Here is a 12,770-nt window from a genome sequence, read left to right on the forward strand (position 1 = left end):
ATGCCTTTCTGCTGCCATTTCAAAGGAAACTCTTTCCTAAATGGAAAGTTCACTCAATGAGAAAATTCAGTCTGCAAATTTCCTGAGTAATAGGGATATTTTTTATTGGCGTTATCTCTCCATTATCAAGGCTATGAGTAGCCATTTCTCTCACTCTATCTTTTTACTATTGAGCCAAGATAAGTCAAGACTTAGGGAGAAGAGACAAAGAAGTGTTTAAAAATACTTCCATAATTATTAATAATAATTTTGCAGAAGAACAATCAAAATGTAGTTTGTTTGTTCAATTGTGTATCCATTTCACTGAAGTTGCACAATAAATGACGTTTGAAGAGGATGAAGCAATTATTTGTAGAAGGAATTCAGGCAACCAGAGCAGCTCAAAAAAGTGAAATAAATACTGAGCTGATCTAGGAACATACACTAAAAAAAAAATAAAAAAAGATTTCTAAAACATGTATCTCTTACTGATTTTGTGGAAACCATACACTTTTCTGCAAATGGATTCTGATGAGAACTCCTCAGCCAGTTCCAATATTCACAGTTTATACATGATGTCCTCTTTTTAAGCATATTTGGTAATTGCAAATCTCTTCACATAGAATAATCATTTTTGGTTTTGAGCTGTTGAACAACAGCCATTCACTTAGATTTGTCTTGGAGCACTCTGGAGCAGAGGTGAATTGCAATGTGATTTACTTTGACATCTCCGCAATAATTTGGTGCTTTCCAGCAAATAAGGAACTCATATGAAGAATTCACACATCTCACATGACTGTGCCCTAGCACACACGAGTTCACAGGGTGCTTGGCTCACGTATAACTCACCTGCCCTGGCAGAAGTGTCCATCCAAGAAGGGCACTGATGGCGCACGATGCACATTTAATAAGGGAAGGTTGTGCCCAGTTAAAGGTCAGGTGGTCAGAGGAACATTCACGGCAAAACAGTGAAGAGACAAAACAGAGGTTCATGGCCCTGCACACCCAGAGCTGTGGGTGCACCATGTCAGGTCAGGGATCACATCCAGCCTTGATCCATACCAAAGGGCAGTGTGGTTACAGAGAACTGATTTAATGCCTTTAATAGGTTCACTTATGCTGTGTTGGAGTCCAAGCACTCATGCTCTTGGCAGCCTTAAAAAACTTGGAGATAATAGTTAGGTTTCTTCATTTTATCTCTGGTTTAGAGTTTGAATCCCATAGTTTGGCTCACTGGGTAATGAGGAGTGATGTTCTGAAAGCCATCAGAGTTCTCCCTCCCACAAGGGAGTTAGAAGCTAAAAGAGAAACACACCAAGTGAACTAGTGTCGAAATCATTCTCTATATTCCCAGAGCTCTGAAAAGGGGATATATTTATGAATAATGAATAATTACTGTAAAAACCATAACTAGTCCTCTCTTAAATGAAGAGCTTGGTCCAGTAAATTTCAATCGCTGTGTGACCACTGATTATTTCCCTGAAGTGGACATAAGCTGAGATGAAGTTCTTTCTGTCCAATGTAACTCACCTGGGCAGTCTTGAAATAAGAGATAAAGACCAATTTTTTGGACTAACAAGGTGTGTGAATACCATACTTTTGTTATGCCAAATGTGTTTGACATCTCTCTAAAATATATTGACAGAGATGACAAAAAGAAATAAAAGCCAACAGTAGCGAGAGAGGACCCCAGGCCTGAACCCCTTCTCATTCTTTTTAGGAAAACACTTTGGTACGAGGGGTTCTTACTGGATGTTGCTGGGACTCAGTTAAATCCACTATGCCAAACTTTTCACTTGCTTGGAAGCTGCAGAAAGGATTGGAAGAGTCAGCGGACACAGCTAGCCCATACCAACAGAGAAGGGACTGCCCTAGGACCACAGTGAGTTCATTTCTTGTCACTGGACTTGGCAGGTATTTTCAGTCAGATAAAAAAAAACAAACAAAAATAGACAGAGGAGGGGTTTAGCATGTGAAAATATGTGAATTTTTGTGAAAAAAAAAAATTAAACTATTCAGTGAAGATATCTTTTCCCTCTGAAGGACTCTGTCTTACAAGGAAAGTGTATATACAGGCAGGGTCATGCTTTCTCTGTCACCCATGAATAACAAATCTCTTCTCTGCCTAGAAAGCCACCCCAGGGGATAGCCTCATAGTAAGGGTATTCCTCATAGGAAGCAGAAGGAAATGAAGGGTTGTACAGCTGCCTGCTGGCTCAAGTGAGAAAGCAAAGTGCCAGCCACACTCAATCTTTGAGAAGCGAAACATGGAATACCCCTCTCCTTTCCTTCCTGGGGTTGCCCAGGTGGACAGACACTTCCACATGACCTTCAGAAATACGTGAGTAATGGGATTCATCCTTCAAAATTCCACTATAACCCAGGCCTTCTGTGTGCAACTCTCCTACACTGACGTGGAAGCCTGAGAATTTTTCAGGCTTGGAACAAAGTGTCAAAAAGTCCCATCTTTGGAGACCTTTAAGGTATTTGCAATTTTATCATTATGTTTTCATTCAGTCCCATCTCGAGGTTTAGTTCTGCACCCGAATGAAAAAGCAAATATTATTGTTCTTAATACTCTTCCTACAGCCTTCCTCCTGCCTCTGCTTATCTCCCTGTGCTGCCCTGTCCCCTCCATCTGAGCCAGCCCAGCTCCTCCAGCCCATCCCCAGCATCAGCTCTCCCAGTGGGATGTTTAAGGCAAACTGTGTGCCTTTCTTATAAAGTGAAGACATCTGAATACCTACATGTGTATCCATCAGGCAATTTATGGCCAAGCCTGAAATGTTGCTGCCAGCTTCCAGCTGCGACTTTTGGCTTGTTTTAACTCCCTGTCTCCATCCCTACCATTGAAAATTAATTTAATACTAGAAGGACTGGTGCTGGGGCCTCAGTGTTGTGCTGGGTTTTTGTACAGAGAGCGAAGTGAAATGTTTCAAGTGTTCACTCCCCACATTTGACTACACCCATTTTCTGAGGGGTTTCAGGTTCTCCCCTTTTTCAGGTTAATAGTGTGCAAACAGTGACAGTATTTTCCAATATTTTTATGCAGGTTCTCCATGAGTTTAGTTTCACACTATTTTTTAGAATGATGTTTGGGAGGAGGGAGAAGGTGGTGTTCACTATTTTTCCTGACTTCTGTGAGGGCTTTTCTTGGGGTGAGAGAATGGGAATTAGAGAATTGTCTGACCTCATTGTCTGACCTGGCACTGTTTGTCTTCCTGAAATGAAAGGAGCCATATCCAGCCGAGGGAAACTTCTTAGTTGACACAATGGGAAGCTTCATTTCACCTTTAGCACGTCCAAAGGCTCTCCTTGATTAAAACCTGCTTAAGGAGAAAACAGGTAAGGGGGTAAACAGTTCTACAAAACTGTCCCTTTTCTCCTTTTGCCCTGAATACTTACCATTTACATTTTTTTGCCTGGTTACTTTTGCTTTCTGTATACAAAAGACTACCAAAGACTGAACTGTTTGTGGAAAGCTCTCTTTCTTTGTTGTAAATTGGTTTTGCTTGCCAATATTTTGGCAAGGACAAATCTCAGCCCTCAAGAGATTTCAGAGCTATGCCTTTTAGGGCAAAATTTAGAGTCAAAAGAAGTTGGACCCCTACCACTGTGTAGAAACTACCACAAATACATTCAAGTATTAACTGAGAAAGCCACAGAAAAATAGAAATTGGGTGCTGATAAAAACAAATTTTTTTTCATTGGATATGCTTGTACTCAAGAAATGGAGAGGCATCCCTTATGAAAAAAAAGTCAGAAATACTGGATTCTTAATGATCTTGAAAGAATACAGTCTAAACATCAGTAAAATCAATGGAAAGACTCAGAGAGGCTCCCAAAGGGCTACAAGTCAGGCCTATGATATGGCTGATCTAATGAGACTGACTGATTACAGATTTTGTGACTCCAAAATCTATAATCAAAACTAAGAAAAAAGTTTTAGAAGTTTCTTCTTAAATAACTTATATTTCCCTCAAGGAATCCAGTGGTAAAACTCCTCGAGGGATGTAGTTAAGCCAAATGAACAACATTTTAAACTCCTTGGCTGTACTGCAAAATCATTTTAATGGCTTTGTGTATGCTTTTCCATGAAATGCTCCTCACAGTGATTTGTGTGGAATGTTTACAGTCTTGCGTATTACTCTCTTATCAGATAATTCACAGTATCCTCACTTAAACAAGCAGACACAGTCAAACTTGACAAGTCAAAGAAAAGGAGTGCTGGCAGATATGGAAAACACTGAACAGTGGGTGGAGATGTAAAATTTTCTAAATAAAACACCATGAATATCAGAGTATAGGATGTGATTTGATAGCAAATTCCTCAGGTTTGGCATTAAGATGGTATTATGCATTGTCAAACAATAAACTGTTCACACTGACTGGAAGTAGCACAAAAGACCCATGTGGCAGCAACAGGGCATTTTGCAATGAGACCAAACTTTAGAAAAATGTGGTTGGGCAACACAAGTGATGGAATTCTTCCCCTGCATTTTGCTTTTGCCTTCTATTCTGTTACTATCTCTGGTGAGACGACACTCTGAAATGCGCATCTCGTTTTTCAGGATCCTCGCATATAAACATGATGCCAGATATGACTGCAATAATCTGGAGTTAGTGCTGCCTGCTTTAAGATCCTGGTGGCAAGCACGTTTTACAACCCTAATTTTTGCAGGATCACCTCCCACCCCTGAGGTACAGGCTGTCCTCGCCCCCTGTGCGTGCGGGTGTGTTACCGGGTGTGTAAATCCCGGCAGCTGCAGCCGGAGCAGCTGCAGGGACACATGGGCTCTGTTTGTGTGTGGGAGGGGGTGAGTGTGGTTTGTGTGTGGCTGGAGGGCTTCCCTCTTGGAAATTCTCCGATTAATGACACATTAAACCCTCCCCAAGAGAGTGGATTGAACAGAGCAAAAGAAGAAAAAAAAATTGAAACAGGCAGGCAGGCTGATGGGCTTTTCCTGCAAAGTTTAGGGCTTCAAAAGTTAACTTATAAGCAACTGCAGATGCATGGGTAAAACCTACCTTGGACACTATGCAGCAGCACTTTCCTTTCCATCAGCATCTCCATCTTGTTGCCTACCTCTGTTGGATTCCCTTGCTGGCCATTAGTGCTGAGTCAGCAACATTAGGTAAGGATTTTGTACTTTTTAATTATTTGACAGTCATTCGGGTGATGGAGTTCATGTGTATTTTAAACTGAGATGATCTTGCTTAGATTTATTTTTGAATGTGGATTGGAGTGACAGAGGGCTATTGTTAGAAACAGTCTCCAAAATAGATGGAAGTAAGGTTAAAATAAACAACTTAGGTAATGAAGAAGGTCACAGTGATAGTCAAGCATGCTTGCAGCACATGATGTATTTGGATCATTACAGGATTTTCACTTTACTTTTTTACTTCTTTTTTTTTGATTTTTAAAGAAATTTTAAAAACCTATGAAAATTCTTACTTACTATTAGAAAAAAAATCAAACTATTTAAATAGTATATACAATATTTTCCCATAAATGGAATATGTAAAATAAACCATAAAAGAAATAACAATCTATTCCTTTAGGAAAGAATTATATACACCATATATCAGAGCAACATTATAGATTAGTTAATTACACATATAATAATACACAGCTAAACAACCTCTGGCAATAAAAAGTTCATGAGTAATTTCTCTACTACTGTACACAACAAATGTGAGGCTTGTTGCACTCCAGCATAGAGTTCGAAGAGGACACAGATTTTACATATGTGGCTTGTTTATACAGCTTTATTAATTGACTGTAGGAATACATTGAGAACCATGTTAGACATTATTCAACTAGTGAAAACAGATTTAATAAAAGAAACTGAGAAAAGCAGTCAGACAAGTGCTCAGTGCTGTGAGTGATTATGGATTCAGCTTTGGCAAACTCCAGGGAGGCACTCCCCCTTAATGGAAAAATATTGCAATATTTTACAAAATTTAATTCTAGTAGAGTTCCAACTAGTCTTAACAGTGATTGTCAGCCAGCACTCATTAGCTCTATGAAGATAAAACAATTTAAAGCCCTCTTCACTTGAATATCAGAGGGTCACCCAGAAAGTTCTGCAGGACTAAACACAAAGCAAATGACCTTATTGCCTTTATCTTCAAACAATGCCTTTAATTTCTGAAACCTTTTGAAGGGTTGCCAGTTTTATGGAGGGTAGCAGCTACTTATCTATAGAACAAGCTTTTCATCAAGGGGAAGTGACCTTTTAACTCCTAGTAACTAAGTAACTCTATTTGCCACTGTATTTTTGTAACTGAAGGTGATATGTATAGACATCCTTATGAAACTGGGAATACAAAACAAGAATTAAGAAGTGCTGTCTCTTAGGTGATGCAGAAGGATTCATAAGGCTTGTTGTTGTGGGGGTTTTTTTGTAGTGTGAACTTGAAATAAATGAACCTGCTCGAAAAGTTTACATTCTGACAGATTGTGTTGTGACATTATGAGGATATTAACTGTTTACTTTATGCTGTTTACTTTTGTACTCTAACAAACCTACTAATCCCATAAGAATTTATTAGTGAATAAGGAATATCTGACCAAAGAGGTTTTTGCAGATGCCTTGTTAAGAGGGAGAAGATGAAAAAGTACTTTAAAGACCAAGGAAGAGCTTTATCATCTTCTGCAGTCTTATTTTGGGTAATGAACTTCCCAGTGACTGAGGATATTCTGAATATTTGGGCTTTTTACATGATTTTCTATGACTGAGAAACATGAAAGTGTTACCAACAACAACAACCATAGCTGCTCTCTGGTAGAAGATTAAATAAAGCATCAGGGACAAAAGCAACTCAGTGAATCATAGATGTGGGAGGGCTGACACAACACAGAGCTTGTCAGACTTTTCTCAGATGAAATTCTGTAAATAAGTCAATCAAAAGAAAAAGACAATAGATTTTTACAGGGGTATTTTAGACAAAAACATTTATCTTAGAACAGATAGTTGCTTGTAGCATCACCAGTGAGATGGAATTGCTTCCCATCCCCTCTGGAACCTTTTCATAATGTACAATTGAAAAAGTTTTTAATTTAGATATGAGTTTCCTGCAAAGGCATCCTTGAAGCTCACAAAAGCCACTGGAGCTTCACTACAAGGTGAAGCTACTACTGTATATAGTAAAATCAGATACAATTAATTGTTTCTAAGTTCAGTCCTGTGGGTTTCCCTCAACTCTGAAACACATAAGAAAATATTGAAGCATATCCAGAGGTGAAGAAAGAGAAGAGAGAAGATGATGTCAGGGGAAGGTGAAGTGCCTATAGCCAGCATGGAAAGATAGTGTGTTCTCCAATGATCTCTATAGTTTAATTTGATTTAAGAAAGTAAATGAGGATGGTCTAGCATGGCAAAAATCACTCAGTATGTCTTGCAATTTTATAAGCCCTGGTCTTGCTTTCCATAGAAGAATGAAATGAAAATCAAAGTGTGTAATTTGCTTTGTATGGTACCCACAAGCAACCCATGATCTCACTGAGAGCTTCTGCTGTAAAACTCGAGTGCCAGGGACTGTCCATGCTGAAAGCTGGACCTAGGGAAACATTTCCCCATAAGTATTTCAAAAGGAATAATTCAAACTATTCAGGACTTCTCCCACCTGCTTCAAGATGACAAACTCTCCCATTCCTTGGTCATAACTCAAACATGCCACCCAGGTCCTCAGCAACCTCTGGAGCCCCAGGGCTTCTTCTACCCTCAGGGTCCCCGAGCACAGTAGGGGTGTGAACACCCCCAGGGAATCTCCAGTATCTGGCCTGGAAACAGCTTGCAGGGATCAAGCTCTCAGGTCATGAGTGGGTTTGGTCAGGGACATTCCCATGCCTTTGGAAATGACACTGGGATTCCTCTGGTTCTGTGTCTTCACTCTGTGGAAAGCACAACAGACATTAACAAACAAAGAATACCTGGCTGAATGCTTTCCTATGGAAGTAAACCCAAGACTCCCTGGCCATGGCAAACAACTCCTAAAGAGATAGGAACAACCTTTACAGTTTCTCTCCCAACATTATTTTTAATTATAAAAAGTTGTTTACATGTTAATATTCTATTTTCTCTTCTTTAATTTGTGTCAATATCAAGTACTCCAATGACCCCATTGTCTGGAATTGTCATAGAATCACAGAACGGTTTTGGTTGGAAGGGACATTAAAGATCACCTAGTTCCAACACCCCTCCCATGGGCAGGGATGCCATCCACTAGATCAGGTAACTGGCCCAAATTAAGCTAGTTTTTATTTTTTAAACTAAGATTGAAATCTGAATTTATCTGATTTTGTACTCTCAAAGTGAAGCAGATGTTTTACAATGATTTCTGTTTGCTGGTAACTTTTTTGTTCCACTTTTTTCACATGAAAAAGCACAACAAGGTTGTGCTTAATGCAGGGATAGTTCATTCATAAAGAGGGAAAAATCAGGAGCTGTTGCTGTCTAAGGGTGAGGGAACCTCTTTCACCTTACAGTGAATATGTTTGTGACTCTCCTGAGCTCTATCAGTCCATCACTATCAGATTTTAGGGCTTTGAAGTTTGTCAGAGAAACATTTTTTTGCTCAAGCATTTGCCTTTTAATTTCTGATGAAAATTAATGATAGTTTTCAAAGTTATACCTGCTTAAAAAAATGTGTTTGGTGTGAGAGGGCAGCCTTTCACCTGACTCTCTCAAGGATTTGCCTGTTTCCCATTGACCTGCCAAACATGTAAGCTGTTTAAACTCCTTAACAGCTATTTATTACTCTGTACTGAGCTAAAATTGAGGATCAATTTGTTAGGCACTGCTCATAAGAGTATAGGACATTCATGGCCAAAATGTTTCCTTTAATGTTCTGGTTCCTCAAAGTTATTTTGTCTCCAAATGCCAAGTCTCAAGAAGTATTGTGTACATCCAAGTTCCTTTGCAATCGATAGGAACTGCGAGCAGTCAAGACAAATCAGTGTTTGTTCCTAAGGTGACAAGACAGATTTGTGCAGAGAGGAAGCATCATCATTTTGTTTTACAGATGGGATGGGGACGTGAAGTGGCTCAAGGTCATGCACAAAATCCTTTGGTGAAGCTGAGATCTGTGCCGAGGCCTCGTTAGTCACAACCCAGCCCCATTAACTGCAGCACAGCTCATAACTGGAACAAAAGCCAATATAGGAAATTGAGTGTGATAAAAATGCTCAACCTCTCTCCATCTTCCTTGTAAACTCTGAAGTCAAATGGCTACACGCAAACTCAAGGGGACACAAAGTGGTTTTAGTGGGTTTTAGACTGCTTAACATGTTTTATGTGGCCAATACTTGAAATTCTCCCCAAATCCCCTTTGATTTCAATGGGAAATTATTCATTCACTTTCCAAAATGCTATATGTCTTTATCACACAAATACAGTAGAAGAAAAGAAGGAAAAGCCAATCCTGCACTAGCTTCATTAGAGACAGAATTTCTTTTCTGATTGTTCCTGCTTCTTCCTCAACCACTTCTGTAGACTAATAAGTTAATTCTGGTTTTGGAAATATCTTTCCTTCATTTTCTTTATTTTGTGATCTGGGCTGGCTCCTCCAAAAGGCTGGGAATATTGTGGAAGTACCATTTTGTTGGTTTTTCACTGCGTTTGTACTGTACCTCTTTGAAAAGTTTGTTGGAAAAAGCTCACAAGGTAGACAGATTACTGCCTTGTCTGATTTTGTCTACAAGTTCGTTCCCTTGGATGGTTTGTTCTGACTTTTTGGCTATTTTCTTCCTGGGTCAAGTGTCTTTCTTGTCACCTCAGAGACTGAAGTTTAGTGTTGGACATTGCTGATGCCCAATCCACTGCAGAAATGGATTTTGTCTTTAACAGTGTTGGCAGCACGTGTTGTTTGTTTAATGATTGTTAAGATTTCTTCAAAGAATTGTATTTTACCTTCAGTTATGACCTTTATTAATGTCATTGTGGCAGCTACACTATGTGTTTTGCCTTAGGAAGAGATTATTTATGGTGAAATCTGAAAAACATGGATTAGATTGAAGAATATTTTTATCTGACTTTGAAACACCAATAAACCCATGTGTTATTGCATGCAATTGTTTGTGCAGCTTTTCTGGGAAGAGTTTTGTGTGTTAAGCTCTTAGGAGATTTACTTAATGAGAGTATGTACTCATTTGCTTCTTTCTGACACATCTTATTTTGATTACTCTGATGTCTATTACTTTGATTGCTGTGTTCACACTGCATGGCATCCACGGGGAGCCGCAAGGGAATATTCTACATATTGAAAGGAAAAAAAAATTGATTGCCTAATATAGCTGAGGGATTGTAGCAGCCTGCTCTGCTCCTTTTGCAGGTTTTATATTAATTCATCGATTGAAACAGAGTTTACTTATTCCCCTATTTTTTTCACAAAGCAGCTTCCATGAGCTGGGTAGCAATTTATCTGCATACCACAATAATGTAGTGCATCTCCTGTGATAGCTGGAGCATTTTACAACTCAACTGTCTCTTGACAGCTTTGAGTGTTGACTGTTTCAGTGAAGGCCCTCTCATGTGGTATCTCACTAAAGCCTCATCAGCTCAGTAGCTCTTGCACTTTCCATGAGCTGGTGGATACCCCAAATTTCCTCTTCCTTATGCTATTAAGCAAAAGCATAACATTTCCTATCCTGCACTCACAGTTTTACTTTCTCTCAATTTTTTAAATGGTTGATCAAGTTATGTTCAATTTGTCTCAGAAGGCAGAAGTCTTGTGGAAAAAAAAATCTAGGGGATGATACAAAGACAAGAGTGTTCTCAGAAGTTCCTGAATAGCTCTATAATGAGTTAATTGGTAAATGTGGAAAATTGTTTGGGATCAGAACAAGACAATTCCTTTACAGAGAGGAACATGTTTTATGTCAACACCTGCTTCCTTCTCATCTCCATTTAAAATTGCATTTTGCTGATGTTTGACTGTCATACAAAGTTTTCATGGAATTTTATCTCACTGATTTTCTACAGACCTATGTGAAAAGCAAGAGAAGATAAGATTCAGTCAGTAGCTTATTTAATAGCTAAGCTAATGTTTTGTTATTCATAACTTCATAATTCAAAATCTATTTAGAATTAACATTATTAAACTTCATTCAGCAGATGTGTTATTTGTTGGTCTGGTCCTGCTACCAGAACAGAGAGATCCAAAAACATCTTTCAGAGATTACTTTAATCACCTTCTCTGTCCCTTTCCTCCAATTATTTACTTTACAATCAACTATGGGCATGCTATAAAACTAGTTGACTGTGACTCAGCCTCCCTCAATAACAGAGCATAGATACTTTGATTCACTCAGGCTACCTTTTCATCAGCTCTCTTCTTTTCTTAATGGACTAGAGAAAAAATATATATAAAAATTCCCTGAGCCATTTGCTCTGTTCTTCTATTAGATGTTAAGATTAGAGCTAGCAACAAAGACATAAACAGGGTGAAATCTAATTAATTCCTAGTTTCTCTTTTGCAAGAAATACAAGGAAAATTAAGAGAAGGCTATTTCCTACCCCATTGTACTTAGAACTCATTCTTCAAGTGCTAAAATATGTGGACATTCAATTTTCTGAATGTGTATAAAGCAGAATAAAAATAAAGGTAAAAGAAATCTATCCTTTTCCCTCAGCTACCCCATAACGACCCTAGAAGTTTTTGGCTCCAATAGAGTCTTCTAAGTGCCAGTGGGACACAGACATCTACATCCCACAATATTCCTGAAGTATTTGGGCTTCTTTTCTCCTATAATATGCTTTAAAAGTCTCACTCATAATTATTGAATATATCAATCCTCCCATTTCAAATGATTTTCAGTCTTTTGTCTAATCGAGTTATTTCAATTGATCCTATAAAAGATTATTGTGAACAGGTATACTGGGAAAGCTGGAGTAGCTCACAGCATTCTCAGTCTGGAGCAAAGATGCATTTGTTCATCCTCCCCTCCTTGCATGGAAGTACCAGTCATGACCTGGGGGTCAAAATCTGCCCAAACAGCAGCAGACAGGACTCATTTGTGTCCACACCCCACGTATCTCCCTGCAGAGCACCAGGGGTGTCCTGCCCACTGCAGCAGACCTCAGAGGAAGGAAGGTTTGGTATACCCATAAGGTATAATTGGCAAAGACTGGGGCCATGTGGAAGCTCTCAGGCTTGGATTTGGAGGGATGAGGTTTAATCCCTGTCCCTGGTGTGTGCTTGTGTGAGGGTATTAGGATTAAAGATACTGGTGGGCCTCGGGACAGCTGGATCCAGTTTGCAGGCTATGATCCCAGCACAAGCTGTACATCTCCCAGAGGAATTTTATGACTATTTTCTCCTCTTGACATGATTCTTGCCTTGCAATACAAATAGTTTTGACATTAATCATAAATTTACTGCCCACCCCCAGTCCTTCACTTCTGCTTCACATTTTCCCAATAACTGATACCTTACCCACAGTCATTCCTGCTGCCTCCTAATGTTTGTTATCCACTAATATTCATTTTTCTGTTTGCTATTACCTGTACTCTGCATGGGTGTGGAGACACTTTCTCTCATTAAAATGCCTCTGACAATATTATTCATCTGCTGTTTCCAAACAACTTCATCTTCTGTCTTAGGTCTGAGCTTGCAGCTTGTCTCCCGAGAATACCAAGCATCTTCATTAGGTGCTGGAAGGATGTGAGGGGAGCTGTACTTGGTCAGTCCCATGCTGCTGCCAAGGACCCTGGCACAGAAACACTCACAAGGACAAAATAACTGCTGGAATGAGGAAAAAGTATCTTTACTGCTCACAAAAACTGGTG

At 39.2% G+C, this 12,770-nt stretch overlaps 1 protein-coding gene across 1 annotated transcript in view; it reads left to right on the forward strand.

Moving 5' to 3' along the window:
• Nucleotides 1-5,017: 5,017 nt before the first annotated feature.
• Nucleotides 5,018-12,770, forward strand: part of LOC113973625 (von Willebrand factor D and EGF domain-containing protein-like) — a 178,579-nt gene continuing 170,826 nt past the window's right edge. Inside the window, exon 1 of the mRNA XM_027695986.1 lies at nucleotides 5,018-5,114. Coding sequence (XP_027551787.1) covers nucleotides 5,018-5,114 — 97 coding nt within the window. The remainder of the gene's footprint in view (nucleotides 5,115-12,770) is intronic.

This window comes from Neopelma chrysocephalum, unplaced genomic scaffold (genome assembly GCF_003984885.1).
Source record: "Neopelma chrysocephalum unplaced genomic scaffold, ASM398488v2 Primary Assembly neopelma1_103b, whole genome shotgun sequence".
NCBI classification, from domain to species: domain Eukaryota; kingdom Metazoa; phylum Chordata; class Aves; order Passeriformes; family Pipridae; genus Neopelma; species Neopelma chrysocephalum.